At 37.3% G+C, this 19492-nt stretch overlaps 4 protein-coding genes across 4 annotated transcripts in view; 2 read left to right on the top strand and 2 right to left on the bottom strand.

The window, feature by feature from the left end:
• Positions 1-3406: 3406 nt before the first annotated feature.
• Positions 3407-8751, bottom strand: LOC122091768 (protein STRICTOSIDINE SYNTHASE-LIKE 10-like). Its single transcript, XM_042661899.1, has 3 exons — positions 8497-8751; positions 8024-8290; positions 3407-4074 (listed from the first exon to the last, which is right to left on the bottom strand). Exons 1-3 carry the CDS (start codon positions 8718-8720, stop codon positions 3585-3587), a joined length of 981 nt encoding a protein of 326 aa, XP_042517833.1. The 5' UTR covers positions 8721-8751; the 3' UTR covers positions 3407-3584.
• Positions 8752-10375: 1624 nt separating this feature from the next.
• On the top strand, positions 10376-11717 carry LOC122091769 (COMPASS-like H3K4 histone methylase component WDR5B). The gene is made up of 2 exons (XM_042661900.1): positions 10376-11159; positions 11263-11717. Exons 1-2 carry the CDS (start codon positions 10497-10499, stop codon positions 11548-11550), a joined length of 951 nt encoding a protein of 316 aa, XP_042517834.1. The 5' UTR covers positions 10376-10496; the 3' UTR covers positions 11551-11717.
• A 1565-nt stretch (positions 11718-13282) lies between these two features.
• LOC122091770 lies at positions 13283-15903 on the bottom strand. The gene is made up of 3 exons (XM_042661901.1): positions 15579-15903; positions 14694-14835; positions 13283-13556 (listed from the first exon to the last, which is right to left on the bottom strand). The coding sequence occupies exons 1-3, from the start codon at positions 15854-15856 to the stop codon at positions 13473-13475; spliced, it is 504 nt and encodes a 167-aa protein (XP_042517835.1). The 5' UTR covers positions 15857-15903; the 3' UTR covers positions 13283-13472.
• Positions 15904-17573: 1670 nt separating this feature from the next.
• LOC122091307 (heat shock 70 kDa protein 8) overlaps positions 17574-19492 on the top strand; it is a 21635-nt gene continuing 19716 nt past the window's right edge. Inside the window, exon 1 of the mRNA XM_042661175.1 lies at positions 17574-17833. The gene's annotated coding sequence lies outside the window, so the exon portion shown is untranslated. The remainder of the gene's footprint in view (positions 17834-19492) is intronic.

Here is a 19492-nt window from a genome sequence, read left to right as displayed (position 1 = left end):
CAAGTAAAACGATAACCCTCTGTGTGGTAACTAAGAAGAGTTTAGATACTGTAATGTAACACTTGTCAAACAATCTAATAGCCCAAACACCACCAAGCCAAACCCATTGTTCATCCTTTAAAACTAACACCAAACATACCATGCACTGCAATAATTGTATCTTGAGTTTAGAATGAGAAGAAAAGCAGAAAGGTTAGGAAGGGAATGGGAGCATACTGGAGGGTTTCCTATCAACAATACTCTTATATCGATGAAGAGGAGAGCTGATAATGAGGCCCCTACATATTCCATCATATGACCAAAGAGACCAGAATTAAAGAGCATTCCAAAAGATAAATACCCTCAGTAAAAGATATGTTCACAAAATATATCCATTTTGGTCACATGGTAATTGGATATCAATATATAAAAAGGCTGAACTTCTTGCTGTCAGAGTCTCAAATATTTGCAACAGAACAATATTTTGGTTATTTCAGCCACATTCTTACTAAGAATTATAATTTGTAATAGTCCAATGAGTTACAAACTTGTTTTGGTATTATCAATCTCTAAATTCCAAAGCATATTTTCTAAAGTCATTTCCTTGGGGTTTTAAAGATTTTACAGTGTTTCAGCATATTTCCTCATGTGAAGCTTAGAGAACATATGTTTGCCAGATATAATAAAGGCAAGGAATTTGAGTATCTGACACAATTTTACCCAAAAAATCATAATAACCAACACAATAACATCCATTTCACAGGGTAATAAATCCAGACAATAATAACTTTCAGTCATTTATGAGCATAACCAGAAAATATTTGAGAATTCTATTTAATTCAGTTAAAACTACCCTAGACAATGCCGTGATCTTATTAATCCTATTTAAAAGTTCAACTGTTCAAACAAACCTTGCCAAACAACAACAACAATAATAACCTTATCCCAACTAAATGGGATCGGCTACATGGATCCGATATGGTCTAATATAACTATGACATCATCACATGAAAACAAAGATTCATGCCATATTGACATAGAAATCCTCAACTATAGCTGCATTATTTTGCAAAAGCATTGACTGGAGATGAGGCTTAGATAGATACAATATTGGAGCAACAAGAGAAACTGTCTCAGCAGCTGCACATCTTTCCTGTATATTATCCCTATTACTTGATAAATAAATAACAGGAGGAGAATATATAAGAAGCAAGAAAGAAACAGACAAAGGAGATTCCCATTGAGAGGTCATGCCAAAAAAAGGGGGGGAAAACCTATGAAACACTCCAGAAATAAACCAACCAACTCAAGAAAACAGGCCAACAATTCTTTTTCACCCCTACACACCTCCACAAATCCACCCATCCCTCTCCCTAATATTTGTGCAAATGACTGAAAGCCCAACCATAACAGCAGAACAACCAACTGGTTAAGAACCTCCCCATTGTGGAAAATAATGTTTTCCCCCTGCCACATCATCTCTAAATTTTAGAGCTTTTCTTCCTCCAGATGTCCATATCAACATCACCTTGCACCCCAACATGATCACAGATCACTACCCTAGCTAGGAAATTGATCCATTGATAATATTAATTATAGTTATGTTTATATTGCCCTTGAATGAACCTCATTTGTGCTATAAAGACAAAATCTCAGGTCATAAAACTAAGCTCATTATAGTCAGCTTACTTTGTTCTTCTATGGACAGAAGCCAGCTATGTCCTCGAATCCACTAGAGCAGGAGATTTAGATTCCTACCCAAAAAAAAAAAAAGAACGGGAGATTTATTTGGGAATACTTTATTGTTTTAAATTTCCCACGTACAATTGCTACAACAATAACAACAACAACCTAATCCCAACTAAATGAGGTTGGCTACATGGATCCGATAGAAGCATAAATAGTAAGAAAAGAGAAGGCAATAAAAAGTATTAAAAGAAAATTGAAGTAAAAGAAGTAAAAAAGATAGATACAACACAAAAGTCAGAGCAGCATCTCAGGAATATTCCACTAATAGGGGTTAGCTACACGGGTCTTTGTCCTCCAAACAGTTCTATTTGCACCCCATATGTCACAGCTGGTCTAATCACTATCTTGTAGAAACGCTACCAGGAAGATAATTAATTTCTGCAATACCTTCCCCTTTCTAACACTCTTGAGTCTCACAAATTGATTTTAAGTTTTCTGGTTTCTACTATCAATCAACTTTCCAGATGGAATTTTTGGGATGAACAGAAAAGTACTATGAAATTAAAAGAATGAGTTAATAACATTTTGAAAAATCTCCATAACACAGCGTTATCCTCTCCAGTTTTGCCCTTTAAACCAACACCTTAACAAATTTAATTGCAATGTACAGTCTATTTGAAATAAGACATAAACAGCCCCTTGGCAATGCTATTGGTAAAACTAGGTGAGGTCAATAGCACAAATGGACCACCCAGCAGGGGTGAATGCAGAGGACCAACAGAATCAAACTCACAACCTGATTTAGCAGAAGGAATATGAAATTAAGAAAACGAACCAGTTGAAGGGCATTGATCCATTGAGAAACATTATCAAGAGCCTTACAAGGGTTAGGATCTAGCTATGAAAGACAACTTGATTGCCAAGGTCCCACAAAAAATAAAAAAAATTGATATAAAGAGCTTCAAAAAACCACTATCGCTCGAGATTTGAAGAAAAGTAGGTTAACAAACAAGAAAAAATGTTGAATACGGAATTATGAGACTATCGCTCCTTTCAGAGACAAAAAATCCTTGCAGCCCAAATTCTTTTGGAAGACCCACATGAGAAGAAAATGTGCCAATTGGTCTCAAATCTCTTGCTTACAAAAGCACACAAGAAGTCCCATCTTGTTCAACAACAACTACCTAGCGCAGTTGGTGAGCTGTGGTGTGCAAAAATCCCATCCTCACCAGGAGGTCTGAAGTTCGAGCCTCCTGGCTGTTACCTACTCCCCTCCCCATCAAGCTACATTGATAGCCAAGATTTAGTAAGTAACCCATAAGGAGGAGCCTCCAAATAAAAACTTTAAATGCAGGGTGCAAATCAAGTTTCTAAAAGAAAGTCCACCATCTCTTGAGACTATTAGAAATCATAAAAAAAAAAAAAAAAAAAAAAAAAAAAAAAAAAAAAAACCTCAGCAAACCCATTAAACTTACACTTCCGAGAGGCCACCAGCTTGGTCATAAGAATTCTGGTTAGACCTATATTGTTTATATCTCCATACAGAAATACATTCTTACATTTGATGTGATTGTGGGACTACAAGATTAAAATGGCTGCTTTTTATAATTGTTGCTCTCATCTTTTTTTATTTTATTTATTTATTTATTTATTTTATAAGATTGATTGTGGTTTTTGTTATCATGAGTGATTTATGTAGTAGTTTATTGACCTGGGATACAGTAATGAAACAAGGAACTGAAAATAAACAAGAAGTATTGGGATAACTCCAATAATTATGTGTAACAGCTGGACCAAGGAAAGAAATAACGTTAACTAACCAAATTAAACAAAATTTACTACTAACAGAAGTTATTAGTAGAAGTATAAAACTTCCAATCCAAAAATCAAAAGCCATAGATTACTAAAGCTATATTTTAAATCTTAAAAACACTAACAGAAGAGGAAACAATAGAACCAATCCATAAATTTCCATCCTTCTCTTGTGCTTCACTGATAGCCTCCAGTGTGCTTCCGTCATTACCAGCAAACACCTCCGTAACCATCCCATTTTCATTTAGCTTCATGGCTTGAGAATTTATAATGTATGGCACGACAGGTGGTATTACTTCAAAAGGGTTCACTGCCGCCCAAAATTCTCCTTTTGCATTCCTTTTGATGTTGTCTGGTTGTCCCGGGAGCTGGATAAAGACCTCGGAGGTTGAAGCTTTGGGACCTTTAAGCCAGTATCTCTGGACACCACCGGTACTTGTTTCAGTGACAAGGACAAATGTGCCATCATGACTTACAGCGACTCCATTTGGGAATGCAAGATTCCCGAGCAACACTGTCACCGTTTTTGTGCTTGGGTCATATTTTAATAGCCTCCCTGTCCTGTCGCCATTGAATATTATAGCTGCATATGCACTGCAAAATACACATGATGACCAAAATGTTATGACGTATATAAACTCCAAAGCATTAAATGACTTACGATATTTTTCTTATTATTATTATTTTTTTTTTTTTGGGGGTGGGGATGGGGAGAACAAATCATTGTTTAAAGAAAAAGAAAATATCAAGTAAGGACATTGAAAGAAGCTTAAGTTTCTTTTCTTTCCCAAGAGGAGTTTTAGGTTTTGAACCCTTACCAGTGATGGCTATGGAGGTTTAAGAAGAGAGATTATTTATGGTGCCAAGCAATAATAGAAAAATACAAGCAACATGTGAGTAGGCAATGGCAATATGGATAGCAAATCAAAGCTTTTTCATTTGGGGGGGGGGGGTTGGTTTGCAAAAAGTAATAAAAATAATTATAGATAAGCGTACACAGTGACCTTGTGGTGGGCTTGTTGAAGGAGCAAAGAATATGAAAAAAATATTTAGAGAACTATATCTCATAGGAATTTGGATTGTGGCAAGAAATCCATTCCCATGGTTGAGATATGACAGGTCTAATATCTCTTGACTTACCAAGAAAATGGTTTTACTGAATATTTCTATAACACTATCATTATTCTTCTTAAAGATGACATTAATTTGATTGGCCATGAACCTTTGGTCTTCAATCTTATGGCAGTTGAAGTTTCCTTTTCCCTCCTATTTCTTAATCTTTCAAAGGGCTGATAGGTCACTGGATATGGGGATTCAAAAAGAGAGACCCACACACACACACACATATATAAAGGGCTATGATGCACTAAAACTCAAGTCCATAATTAAAGCTATAGACCCTTACCAAAATCATCATTGGGAAACTTTTGTGGTAGGTATTCTACATATGAGGATCACCCATGCTATGTAATTGAAAAAAAAAAACTGATGATGTTTACATGCATAGATTCAAATATGCATCCAAATTTCTTAATCATAAATTCTTAGAACAAAAACATATAATAGCAGAATATCTGTTTCCAAATTATTACCATTTTAGTTTTTTTTTTTTTCCTCTCCAATTACCAACCAAAACACATTGAAAACATATGCCCATTATTGTTGCCTTTTTGTTGCCAGCAAACAAACTGAATAAGACCATTCATGCATGTAACTGAAGGTTGCGATTTTTTTTTTTTTTGGGGGGTGGGGTGGTTGGGAAGAGAGATGAAAACTAACTTAATGGAGGACTGTTGGCTACTTCTTGTTAGTTGGGATCCCAAAAACTGTCTGATGGTCACCATGTCAGAAAAAAGGATGCCCTTTTTTAGATATATCAGAATGAGACTTCTCTACTCAGACTGATCATAATCATGTGAACCAAGTGAATGATTCTTAAAAACAGGTCTGCAAGGATGCTATGTAAAGAAAGGCTAACCAGGGAAATTTATCTGATACTTCTGGTTCTTTAGAAGCCGTTTCTATACAATGCCCTTCCTTAATTATTGAAGGTATTTGCTGGCATTGTCATAAGGAATCATTTGAATAACCATGTGTCGAGTTATCCTATATGTTTTGTGGTTGAAGTGAAAGCTTCAAATTGGATTATGATTTTCTTGGGAGAATTCTTGTGGGGATTGATTTTTTGTGGAGAGTGATTCCTTGAATGTATCAAACTTATATTGGTGGATCGTGAGTTCTCTAAATCCACCTTGGTTATTGATAAATGTATTTGCAGATTGTAAATTCTAATTTGAGTAATGATCAATCCTCTATTCAAGTAATTCATAAGTAATACGATTGGTCATGATCTTGCCATATTTGTTTTAACTTTAAGTTTTCATCACAGAGAAAGATGATGTGGTGAGAGGGAACCAAGAGGAGACTGTTAGGGTGGGTAATATGAGAGAAAGAGAGAACACTAATGACTTTCCAGTTTTTTTTTTTTTTTCTTGTCTCATACTGTTCTTTGGGAAGTAGTCACCGTTTACCAAGAAAAATCAGATCAGTCTCTTTACTTTCAGAAGGTATAGAATCATTGGGGGAATCACATGTCTCTGTATTTTTCCATTTACTGAGAAAAATCGCATGTCTCTTTTTTCTTCTAGTAGTTTCTGCTTTCTTAGTTTTTTATTCTATGTTGTTACTTAGTGGCTAAGATAGATAGTAAGCAGAAGTTTCTGATCTTCTAGAAGCTTCTAGAAGAAGTCCATCATAGTTTCTATTCTTGAGTTGAGAGGGTGGACCTTGATGCAACAGTAAGGTTGCTCCATTGTGAACAAGTGGTCATGGGTTTGATTTGGGAAACAACCTCTCTGCGAAGCAAGGGTAAGGCTGCGGACATTATGACCCTCCCAAGACCCTGCAGTGGCGGGAGCCTCTTGCACTGGGTACGCCCTTTCCCTTATTGAGGACAAGTTATTTGAGTTACACTGAATCTCTAACATCTTTGTTGATATGGAGTAATCTTTTTTGGGCATTCTTCACATGATTCCAGAAACCAGCATTGCTGGAATTTTCTTCTATCACCACTTCAACCTTAGCTTTGGACTAACTTTGGGTTCAGCCTCATTAGGGTGACAACCTCACAACCACCCAAGGAAGGATATGCTAGGCCTCTCACCTAATTGTGGAGAAGGAACCACACCAACTCCAACCTTGGCATCCCACCATTGTTTCCCTACTGCATCCCACAGTAGAGCAGTTCTGAATCCCATATAACTATGCTCCATCTCTCACAGAAGTCAAACAAGCTTAAGGCTAAATCATTTCTCAAATCATTTGGGTGGGTGTAACTAACTCCTCTTTATTTATAACTTCATGGAAATAAGCAAAGTATGAAACCCCTATATATGGTCAGGGGTTAACAACTTAAGTCCTCTTCAAAATAGAAACTACTCTAGAAATTTAACAAAAAAAAAACTAGGGACCGGAATGTTGGACAGGTCCAGCCTTCTAGAAACACAACTGAAAAATAGAGGCCAACACCTAAACCCATATAGGCCTTGAAAACTTAATATTTGAGCTTATAGAATTAACCCAATATAATAGAAAACCCAAAAATAGTAATCTCATGGTCCATATAACTCATTACGCACTCAAAACTAAGACTATTGGTCTATTCTTGGTCCAACCTAACCCAACCAATAGCCTGGTTTGCTGCTACTCCTCTTGGTTCTTCTAAACTGCATCACATAGGATTGACTGTTATGCCATTTTCTAGTTCCACCATAAAATTTCAGGAGGTGATCATTGTTTAAAAACAAAGTTCAATTTTAATGAATCAAATTTCAGATAGTTTGGTGGTACTTTTAAATTCCCCATAGTCAGATTTCTTTATGTTGCTTGTGAGGGTAGACTAAAATATTCAGCGTCAAACGCAAAAGCAAAGTACTCCCCCGTCTTGTAATGACGGTTCCCAAGAGTGGATGAATTCTGGAAACCTCAAGCACTAGTATGGGTCTGATGGAAAGTGAAAAAGAAACCTGGGATTCTTTGATGCTCTTAAGGTGTCGGTCATAATCAGAAACTGAAAGGGTTCATCTCACTCCTTTCTAGGGTAAGATTGGCTTACACTAAGGATGGATTCGTACTCCTAGGCTTCATATTTTGTGACAAAAAAACTGATCCTTTCATTCTTTCTTAAACCTCTTACCGAACCTGTGTGAACAGAGTCATAAAAATTACAATGTTAAACTTGTTGGGGGTATCACTTACATAAAACAACAAATTGAAGTTTTGAATCTACTCATGTTCAAGTAAATGAAATTTAATAATCAATAGTCTTAATCCAAAATCTATATCTAATTCAAGTATAATCTAACCTAAAGGAGAAACAAAAAGTTAAGATGAAGAGAGGTAAGATAATAACAACAATAGCAATAACAAGAGCAAGAACAATAACAAGAATAACAATAACAATAACAATAACAATGATAGAAAGAAACAATAACAATAATAAAAAGAATAATAATAGGAGGTGAAAAGAAGAAAATTTTGTCACCTTCTATGAAATCTAGTGCTACTATCTGTGAAATAAATAATCCCAGTGCTTTGGTCAATGTCCAATCCATTAGCGAATAAAAAAGGAATTCCGTCAATACCAGCAGCAAGTTGAGTGGCATCTCCACCATTAGGTCCCACCTTCAAAAGACCAAATGTGGAGTCTGCTATATATAACTCACATGTTTTGCTATTGAACCCCAACCCCAAAGGCCTTCCACAATCGGGTTCCGATAGAGGATCATTAGTACCATCACATGAATCACTCCTAACCAAAAAAAAAAAATCAGAAACTCACAATAGTAATTCAACACGTGACAATTACAAGAAAGAAAATAAGAGATGAAAGATAAGATTCTTAAAGAAAGTCAAATCGATTCAATCTCTCTCCCAGTTAGAACCAAAAATCATCAACAATGACACATCTTCAGTATAGCAAATTACATACAATTAAGATAAAGATAGTGTTTTTACCTGTGGTTTGTGGGAACAGAGAATTGCTTCCACTCTGCACCTTCCCACCTGAGGACTCGACCATCAGAAACTCCAACATAAGGTCCTTGACCTTTACAATCAAATGCAAGACTTTCAGGACCTGAAGCTATATTGAGGGGAATAGAAGTGTTAACAAGAAGTGCTGCTGAAGAACAAAAACAACCGAATAATATTATGAGAAAAGAAAGAACTAACGAAGCCATTGTTTCTAACTAATTCAAAACTGATTAGTTTAAGCCCTCTTCTACCTATTATATGATCTCCATCACTATCACTACGACCCTAAAACGAATCCTAGTCGATTTAGAACTCCCCTAATCGATATATTCAGTTAAAGCTTTCAAACTAAATCGAAATATACCTGGAAATAAGAGAGTTCAAGATGTGACGAAACTCTAATGGAAGGCGAGACAGTTTCTCCCTTTATGACCGTTGGCTAAGCAGAGCAAGTACGTGTTTGTGTTTGTGTTTGTGTTTGTGTTTGTGTTGGTATTGGTATTGGAATGAATCTATATGTATGGCTCCGCCGAGTGCGTCAGTGCCGATTCCTGATTTGAATCGGTGAAAAATGGGTCATTACTCAATGGTCAGTGCCGATTTTTTAAACTCACCTTGTCCAACCTTAATGTTTTGTGGGATCATATCTTTGTGGAGATTATAATTTCCTTCTCAACCTTAACTTGTTTCAACTTTTAACATGTTAATTATGGTACCTTAATAGCTCTACGGTTAGAGATGGACAATTACTCTTTTACCATAATTTTGTAATCAAATTCAATAATAGATTCATAGGGGTGCTTAAGTATGTAGCCAAAGAGGCTATGGAAAAGAAACAATATATCAATATGTCAGGTATGGCTTGTATGAACCTTTCAATTTTCTTAGTTTGTTTTTGCTTTTAAAAAAAAAAAAAACATGTTATTGCCATTTAAATTGAATTTGAAAAGAATTATCAACACCATATATAAACCGGAATGAAATCAAATAAGAACCAAGTCAATTCAGTTTTGAGAAGAGTAGAACCCCACCTCTTGATGGTGACAAAATCCCAACCCTAATTTAAGTGGGAGAGTTCTCTGTCTAGGAACGTGACTTCTATACCAATACAGGGATCAATGTGAACATAACTGGAAATGTTAGTGCATAAATCCAATGGTCGGTTCTGGGAGGCGGCCAAGATATTCTGATGCCTCAGTCAGTTTCAGACTATATAGTATAAAGTAACTTACTTACCCTTGTAATTAAGTTCCTTAAGCTATGTCCTACACTTATTGATGAGGTTATTATATAATATACTTATATTTGGGCGTAAAGTCACTATCGATTAGCATTCTTTTTCCATTTAATTATTTATTTGGAGGAAAAAAAAGCATAAAAGGCAGTATGACTCCTATGCCTAGAAACAAAGTTGCACAAGGTGATTGTTCCACTCTTCATGAAAGGTAGATATCCTACCCTTATTCATGCTTTCACATGCACTTCAATTGACTCCAATGCTAGTATAGAAACCACACCATTTTTCACACAACCCTCCAAAGGGGGAGAGGGTTCCCAAATTTGGCTCACGTGCTCACATGGTGACTAGTGGGACACATCTCCACCCTCCATCCTGACACACCACTGACTCATGTCTTTGCGTTTGAAAGGAAGGTGGAGATGTGTCCTTACCCATTCCTACATCAAGACCTGATTTGGATTTAAGATTCCTGAAAAGCAGTGTAGCTCTTGTACCAGCCATTGGTCAATAGGAGCGCGGGTGAAAACCTCAACAAGGATAGGGCGGTTATTTCATTCCTTTCTGTGTCGGCGTAGGGGCCATGATGCCTTTTTTCTTTTCTTATTACTCGTATTTTTGGTAAGGAAGGTGAAATTAGAAGGTTTTAGTTTTTTGGGTAACAAGGTGATATTAGAAGTTGAGCGCAGACCTTTCTCATTACCAGATCGCAGAGCAAGTCGGTGTTCGTGTTGATGATCTGGGAATGGCGAGTGGAGGTGGGAGCCAACCTCCTCCGTCACCACCTTACCGACCATACCGGCTCTTCCGAACCCTAACTGCACACACCAGAGCCGTATCGTGCGTGAAGTTCTCCAACGACGGAACTCTCCTTGCCTCCGCCTCTCTTGACAGAACCCTAATCGTGTGGTCTTCCCAAACCCTAGCCCTTCAATCCCGCCTGACTGGCCATTCGGAAGGCGTATCAGACCTCGCCTGGTCCTCAGACTCCCACTACATCTGCTCCGCCTCTGACGACCGAACACTTCGTATTTGGGATGCTCGCTCCGCCGAGTGCGTCAAAACCCTCCGTGGTCACTCTGGCTTCGTCTTCTGCGTCAATTTCAATCCTCAGTCTAATCTTATCGTCTCCGGCTCCTTTGATGAGACAGTCCGCGTCTGGGACGTCAAGACCGGCCGCTGCGTCCACGTTATTCGTGCCCATTCCGACCCCGTCACTTCCGTTCACTTCATCAGAGACGGGTCCATCATCGTTTCTGGAAGCCATGACGGTTCCTGCAAGATCTGGGATGCCGCCACAGGTTCTTGCCTGAAGACCCTCATCGATGATAAGGTCCCCGCCGTTTCCTTCGCCAAGTTTTCCCCCAATGGCAAATTCATTCTCGTCGCTACGCTCGATGATACTCTTGTAAGATCTGATTTGGTTATCTGTAGCCCTTTTTCACTTAATCATTCATGCGGGCATCTGGGTCTGACAAATTTGTACTCTGCTTTTCTTTTCTGCTTTGCAGAAACTTTGGAACTATTCTACAGGGAAGTTTTTGAAGATCTACACTGGCCATGTCAATAAAGTGTACTGCATAACCTCTACGTTTTCTGTCACGAATGGGAAGTACATAGTTAGTGGATCAGAGGATCATTGTATCTACTTGTGGGATCTGCAAGGGAAGAATATGATTCAGAAACTAGAAGGCCACACTGATACTGTCATCTCTGTGTCATGCCACCCCACTGAGAACAAGATTGCTTCTGCGGGCCTAGACAATGATAGAACTATTAGGATCTGGGTTCAAAATTAATGAAACTATTACAGGCCATATGTATTCAACACACAAATACTAGTACATGGATTTAGTTTAGTTTCTTTGCTTATATTTATGTACATTTCTCAATAGATATTTCATTCCAGATTTTTCAATTAAAATTTGTTTTATGAGAATATTTCAATTAGAATTGATTCATTGGATTTACATGGCTTATGTGCTTTCCCTTGAGCCTGATTCTGCAAACTTAGAATTTTACTCATCATCCAATAGAATGTGAGGCTTTATGTTCATCCTGATGCAGGTACAACCAGTCTCTGGCATTTTCTAATGCTGTTTCAGCTCTATATACCCAACAGTGTCTTTTCCCTTCCAAGGTCAATGAAGAGGAAGGCAGATTAGGAACTATAGTTCTGAATAAGTTACCCATCTCTCCATGACTTCAGCCTTTCCAAATCTCTACCTGTAGTCTTCATTCTTTTGATGGGTGTAGCAGCGATTGGTCTCATCTTTACCCTTTTGACCTGAGAATCATTCCTTAGAATCTTGAAAGCTCTTTCCTTTTATTTTTCCCTCTTTCCCCATCATCATATATATTCATATTTTTTTTTTTTTTTTTGTGTTCCTGGGTTCTAATACTTGACTGTTAAAGAAAGTATTGGCTTTAAAATACTTCAAATTATTCATGTTCCCTTTGTTTTCTGTCTATTGAATCGGTGAATCACCAACTAGAGGTATCTCTCAATTTTTTAAATATTTAAAACAATTTTTTCTTACAAAAGTTTCCATCCATGCAAACCATTTGGTTGGGGCATTCTTCAGTGCAGAATCCGATCAATATTTGGTTCACTCTACTGGATTAGTCATGATACCAAATTGGCATTCACATCAGTTTTGTAACCACTGATCTAAGGAGAAACATTTAATCCTCTAATCGTGTCAAGTTTCATTCCATTAGTATTTCATCTAGGGATGTGTACGGATACGGATCGAATTCAAATTGAATGTGTTTGGATCTGGATATTTTCTGATTGGATTCGGATACCTCTAAATGAATACGGATGCAAATCAAATTCGGATTTTCAATTATTTGTTTACTCTCTGACTTGTATAATCTGGACATTCCTCCCCCCCAAGTGAATATAATTTGCTCTTAATCTATCTTTCTAAGTTGTTTTAACACTTTTCCTCATTCTCTAAAATCTTTTAAACTTCAAGAACCCTCAAAAACCCTCAAAATCATTAATTGATTATTTAATCGGATTGGATCATTCGGATTTTATTCTAGATACCCTTTAACCGAATACGGATATCCCTAAAAGAATATGAATTCGAATTTAGATTTCGACTATCCATTTACATCCCTAATTTCATCTCTCGTCTAAAGGTTTCCTTTTCTACCAAAATAAAGTCAGGGTTTCCCTTGGAAAATGAAACTTAAATGGCAACCAAGTAATTGCATGGGCAGAGCAAAATTGATTGGAATGGATTAGAATGACAAGAAGAGTAATTTCATATCCGGCCAATTCTAAATGAAACCCAAGTAGTTATCTTTGAATTCTGGGATATTGAGGGATGAATGGAGTAATATGTCCACTTTCTCTTTGACTCTACTCTGGACTCTGGAGTGGTGTCTCCCCTTGCAGACTGTCCAACACAGTACAAGGCAAAAGACACCTAAAACCTACCCTCTCAGGACTAATCACTTCCTGGGTATTAGTTAGATGTACTTGTTTAGAGGAAAGCATACCATTATATTAGATGCTTCTTCATGACTAATCATCATTTTCAATCTATTCAATGCCAAAAGGCACATATTCAGGCAAATTACATTCATGTTCAGCTCAAACAAAAAGGAAAAGAATATGCTACAATTATCCAATACATTCTGGTTCAAGGTGTAATTTACATAGATGAAGGGAAAATGACAACTAATTTCAATGCAATCGTTTGATGAATCATGGGCTCTTTCTTAGACCAAATGTGTCCTCAATACCGCTATTCACCTTTTTCCGACGCTCAGCTATCATTTCTGAATATGCCTGTAAAAGAAATATTCCGTGTTATTGCCTTTTTCACCCCGTAAGGAAAATAGCTTCCAAAAAAGCAAAAGAATGTTAGATGTCAAGTTTTTTCAATCAAAAACAGAAGAACAGAAACATTTTGTAGTTTCAATTTTTCGCAACCATCTGTTGCACATTTCAATATACACTCCCCACAACTGTAGTTTCGTACTTTCCCAAATGATGAAAGCAAGCTAGGTCTAATCTCCTTTTATCAAGTTGTCATTCAAGCTGAATCCTTCAGTGCTCAACATGGTAGTTTATCTTCTTACTGTATATATTTTGCAACCATCAGCTTGCATACACCCATCAAGTTTTGGAATATTAGGAATTTTTTGGATTCCTGGGATTCTTCTTCTTTTCTTTATTGAAGACTTATGTTGTATGGTGTACTTCTAGCTATGTGGGTGTTAGTCAAAATTAAGCTGATTCAGCACTTCGAATTAGGGGACAACAGGTGCACCAAATCATAGGCACAAAGATTTCTGGGGTTTCAACATCTTAGTTCACAATGTCACACCATGTGTTTGTTGCATACACATGCCAAATCCTTGCAATGATTTTCCTTCTTAGAATGTTGGATTTTCTCCCTATGGCTTTGGTTCTAGGGCTTAATTTAATAAAGTTTCTGTTGGAATAATAGAGATGGGGGGGGGGGGGTATGAACAATCACAATTCATCTTGTTATTATACTATCACAGAAATGTTGATCCATCTGTGATCTGTCATTTTTAGATGTTATCTCTTCTCCACCATTTTCCCCACCCTATGGAATTTGAACAATTCAACTATTCTTCATCCCAAAGCATTACTGAAGTCCCAGTAAAACAGAACATCATTGTGGAGGCAAATAACAACTGCTGTGAAACTCCCAATTCCATTTTCAAGCACCAAGGTTCATTATAACTACATAGCTCATATTCATCAACCCATGAAAAGATAGTCTTTTTCTGTCTCCATAAGGGTTTAGTTTCAGAACATTCAACCCAAGGGGTTCAATGGGAAAATCATCATCTATTTTTGTTGGTAATTGATAGTGAAATCATCATCAGGTGGATTCTATTACAAAAAATGAAAGAAGTGATATATAGCCCAGCAAGGGAGTGAATCTCATACCTTGGGGTAAGCATATAGAAAGATGTACCACCAGGCGCAAATCAAAGAGAGAACAACTGTGGTGAGCACCACCGAATGCATGATTAACCAGCTAAGAGCAATCACTGATGCTCCAGTAAGCATTATTGTCCATGGTTGACACCTACCAAGAAAATGGAGTAATTGAGGCAGATGGAGAAATAAAATTGCATGGTATTGCAGGTGAGCTCTAAACAGAGTTTTCCATTGTATGACATAAAATGCAACAGAATGGTTCACCTTTTGAACTTAGGATTAAAGTGAAAATATGTGAAGGTGGGATTGAAGGACTAGAAGAAGAAGAAGGTGAATGTGGGATTTGATCCCAAGAAGTTTAGAAGATTCAGGTTTGGATTTCTGTAGGTTCCACATATTATTATCTACCTCCAAGACCAAAAGTATCCAAGTAAACCAGTCTGTTCGCCTTCTATTTCTCTTTCAGCTCTGGGCAATCGATATGTTTTGTTCAACTACCATACCGTGTCTCTCTTGATACAGACAACTCTTAACTGTTTGCATTACAAGGATGAAGCAAATCAAAATATAGAAATAGGTTTCCGGCTATGAGAATTTGTAAATGTAACTTGGCTAATAAATTGAATTCTACAGAAATCAACCCCCGCCCCACCTCAAAGCCTTCCAATTTCAGTCAATACCAGAAGCCCAGTCCGATGCCTCCACTACTACAATGCCAAACCCCAAATCCAGATTTGGAAAATACGAAGAATTTAAACAAGGGCACGATAAATCCCATACGCATATTTTTTAATTTTTTAAAACGAATTTTTCCGGGAAGATTGACAGTAGAAAAAAAGATGTCAATTTAAACTTAAAAGTGGGGAATAGAAGTTCAAGGGAAGCACTCACCAAGATGGTTTGGTGTCCCAGACGGAGTCATACTCTAGAGAGAGGTAGTTCAGATAGCCGTCCATATCATCAACGACGCCGTCTTCATCCAGGAACCGTGATTCCCCCGACTCATTTCGATTGCTTTGAATAACTAAGGCTCCACTGAGGGAGTTTCTGGATGCGAGCTTCATTGGCGAGCTCGCGAAAATCGAATTGCAGAGATGGAGAGGTGAAGGGAAGCTACGGTGTCTGAGCGGAGGAGAAAAGGAGAGTGGACATAGGGATAGAGCTCCCATATTAGTGAAGCAAAATGAACGAAGACTGATCACTGAAGAGCCCGATTCAATTCTAAAGCCTAGGCGTGGCACTCCCCACTTTTAATCCTGACCGTCCGAACTGGAATTTGACATCTTTAGAATCACATTTTCCAATCCACAATGGCCCACATGGACAGTTTTTTTTTAAGACAAATATGCCCCCCAATGATTTTTTTTGGGTTGAAATGAGGTATCTTGGTTACATGTCAAGTTTCAGCTGAAAAGGAACTGGTCACGTTACAAAATCAAATTTTAAGAAAATAAGAATCATTTAAGAGGCACATAGAAGATGTATGGACATATTTTTTTTTGTTAACCAAGGCTTACGCGCACCTCGACTAATCCTCGGGGAGACTAGCACAGTAATCCACCGCCACGATCTCCACTTAAATCGCAGCAACCCACGGGTGGGTATAGAATAAATAAGAAAACACACACGCACACACATACTCACACAATGCGTACGACAGGGTTCGATCCCATGACCTTCTCCCTTGGGTGCCGGCTCCACAAGCCGAAGCTACCACCACTAGGCTATCCTAATGTTCGTAAGATGTATGGACATATATACAAGGCTAAATGGTTGAAATTGACCATGATTTTTTGCCAAATGTGAAAATTCATTTTGACTGAAATTTACATATTGATAGTGATTAATGAATTCTCAGTGCCGGAATCAATGGGAATACGTATGGAATCATCAACAATGATAAAATTCCACCTTTCACCAGGAATGGGGGGGTCATTGCGTCCCCTTTATGTCTAGGCGTAGGGGCTACATTGCGTTTCAGACTTATTTTCCCCAATTATTAAGCTATAGAATTACTCAGGTCACGTTGAGCTAGGCCACCTAGGTCAAACCACCCTTAAGCTTGAGCCAACTCATATTATGGGCTTTTGTAGGCCTCCCTTGGGCCACTTTCTATCGGGCAAGTTGATTTGAAAATAGGCATAGGTAAGGTTGTCAATTGGTTCAATTTGGTGCAAGGTACAATATGTAGAAACCAAACCTGAACCGAACCTAGAACAGGAACATATTTTACAGAAATCAAAACCACATCGACTTGGTTTGGTTCAGTTTCATACCATATTCCGTATTCGGTCTGTATTCAGTTTTATATTAAGTTTAAGTCCTATTTTAGGCGTTTGTGCCAACTTTTTTTTTTTTTTTTTTATATTTTTCATTTACTTCATAACAAAAAAAAAAAAAAATCTTATTTATTAAGGTGATGATCCACCAAACTTTGTTAAAACAGTAAAGAATAGAATTAACATACATATTGATTGAAATAGTAAAAAAATATATAATTTCACTTAGTTCCTTATTCGATTTGAAAGTAGGTAATTCAATTCGGTTCAACAGTTTTAGGTATGTAACCAAAACCAAACTGAGAAAGGATTCCAACTTTTGAAACCAAAATCGAACTGCTTTGCTTTGGTTTAGTTTGGTTTTAAATTGACACTCCTTGGGCCACATTCTTTCGGGTAAAATGTCAGTTTTTTGCCTGTACGTCCACGTCTACCATATTGTGCCACGTGGCAAATATACCTGGTTGTTCCCGACCCTTCTTGAAAGGCATCCAGTTTCCACACGTGGACAGTTGCTATCACGGCCCTCTCTCTACTGTCAAATTGGAACTCAACCTACAATGTCCATTTACTAAAATTTCCTTCGGATCCTTATCGAACTGGTGGAGGCCAACGACCTTTCCATATCAGAGACCAAATTTCTACGAGGGAAAAGAAAAGGGAACGTCTAGGAAGGTCTAGAACTCCCGATTCCGAGTTTTCTCAACACTTTTTATTACTTTGGTTTGGATTCACACTCTACATTGGACTTCTCGAGAACTTCTGGAATGAACTCCTTAGCCTGAGAGATTGAAGAGTTGGGTTTCTGTTTTTTCCTCTGTTATCATCTCTTTTCATTGCTTAATCTGCTGTGATCGTCTGTCTTGAGTAAGTCTTCGACTCCATTCTTTCCTACTTTTCTTCTTTATGTTGTGTTTCATTATGATTTTCCTGAAAATTTTATGAGTTCTTTACTTATATGAAGCTTCGATTAAAAAGAAATGGGTTTGTCCTCTTTTAGGCCTTAATGCATGAATCTTGTGGGTTTCTAATGATCATGTTACATGGGTTTTCTGTTAAACCGATTTACCTACTAGCTCGAATGAATGGGTCCCGGTTTCTTTCTTTTTTCGGGTGGTCATTTACTTGATCCATGTTGTCTCCCAATCGAAACTGTTCTTGATATTTGTGAGCTGTATCATTTCCCAAGATAGCCAAATGGAGAAAGACTCCAATGTTGTAAACAAACATGTTCAGAAAGAAGTCAAGAAAGTTGATAAAATATGACCAGTGAGAAGGTTGGTGGAATACAATCCATGTTATTTGAGTCTGTTGGCCTTAAAGTGTAGGGATTTGACTTGGTGGTTTTTGGATTTGGCCTTGATGATTAGAATTTAGATCTGATAGAGATTTGGATTTGGGATTTTGGAAGACCCAAATAAAAGGTACCTATCAATGATATAAGTGAGAGATAGGAGAAATATCTGTTACAGATATTGAAAGTTTAGATTATAGGGAACGAAAGAGATGCTTTGCAGAAAGTTTAGGTAACTGGGAGGAACTTGTCAGCATTGAATCTGATTGAATACAATTCAAGAACTAGCTTCTTGAATCAAGAAATAAATCAGAGAATGAAAGGAACCAATGTGTTTCTATTAGATGATTCCCGATGCCAATCAATGTACATAAGTGTACAAGGAAAAGTCATCTAAAACATGAAATGGTGGGTTTCCGTTTTATCTTTAGAAAACAGGAACATGTGTGTGTGACTTTAGTGGAAAGGACACAATTTGGTGGTGCCTTTTCCTGTTAATGATAACAGCAAATCTTTTCCAAAGTGAGGTTAGGTTTACAACGATTTTGAATGACATCACTTCCAGCATAGAAATAAAATACAATGCAGCATACCAAAAAATTAAAAAAGATAGCTACGATAACAAAAATGAAGGATGAGCGAAGTGCACATCTAACTACAATGGAATAGATGGCCTCATGGCCTTTAGTAGATCCTTCTTTCCTCCTGTGAACGTTGATCAAAGCCACCAAAGGCTCATCTTATTTTGGATGTAAGCTAATGATGTCTGTGCTTATGAATTCTGTCTGGGACATCATCATCATCATCATCCTAAAAACCCAAAGAGGGAAAAATACTTGAGGGGGTTAACCATTTGAACCCCTTGGGAACACTTCATTTTCTTTCTATATTATTCTTCTTTTTTTGTACTTCATCATTGTGCTAATGATCATTCTTTATCGATTTAAATTGGTTAATCATTTATGAATTTACTAATTACTAACCCCTTCAACCTGGACTGCAGATATTTCTAAAGGTTTTTATTGCTCACAACTTGAGAGAAGTTTTGCACCAATCTCTTGTTCAAGTTTATGTTTGTAAACTTTATAGATTTATCAATGTTCAATTATGGAAAACAGGTGTACTTAAAAAAAGATTATGGAAAACATGTGCATGGAATGTTCTCAGGTTTCAGCATATCCGTCAAATTCCCAAACTTCCATTGAAGTTTTGATTCTAGTAAGAAATTTGCA

This window comes from Macadamia integrifolia, chromosome 10 (genome assembly GCF_013358625.1).
Source record: "Macadamia integrifolia cultivar HAES 741 chromosome 10, SCU_Mint_v3, whole genome shotgun sequence".
Classification (NCBI taxonomy): Eukaryota; Viridiplantae; Streptophyta; class Magnoliopsida; order Proteales; family Proteaceae; genus Macadamia; species Macadamia integrifolia.
This window is presented reverse-complemented; position numbering and strand designations above follow the sequence as displayed.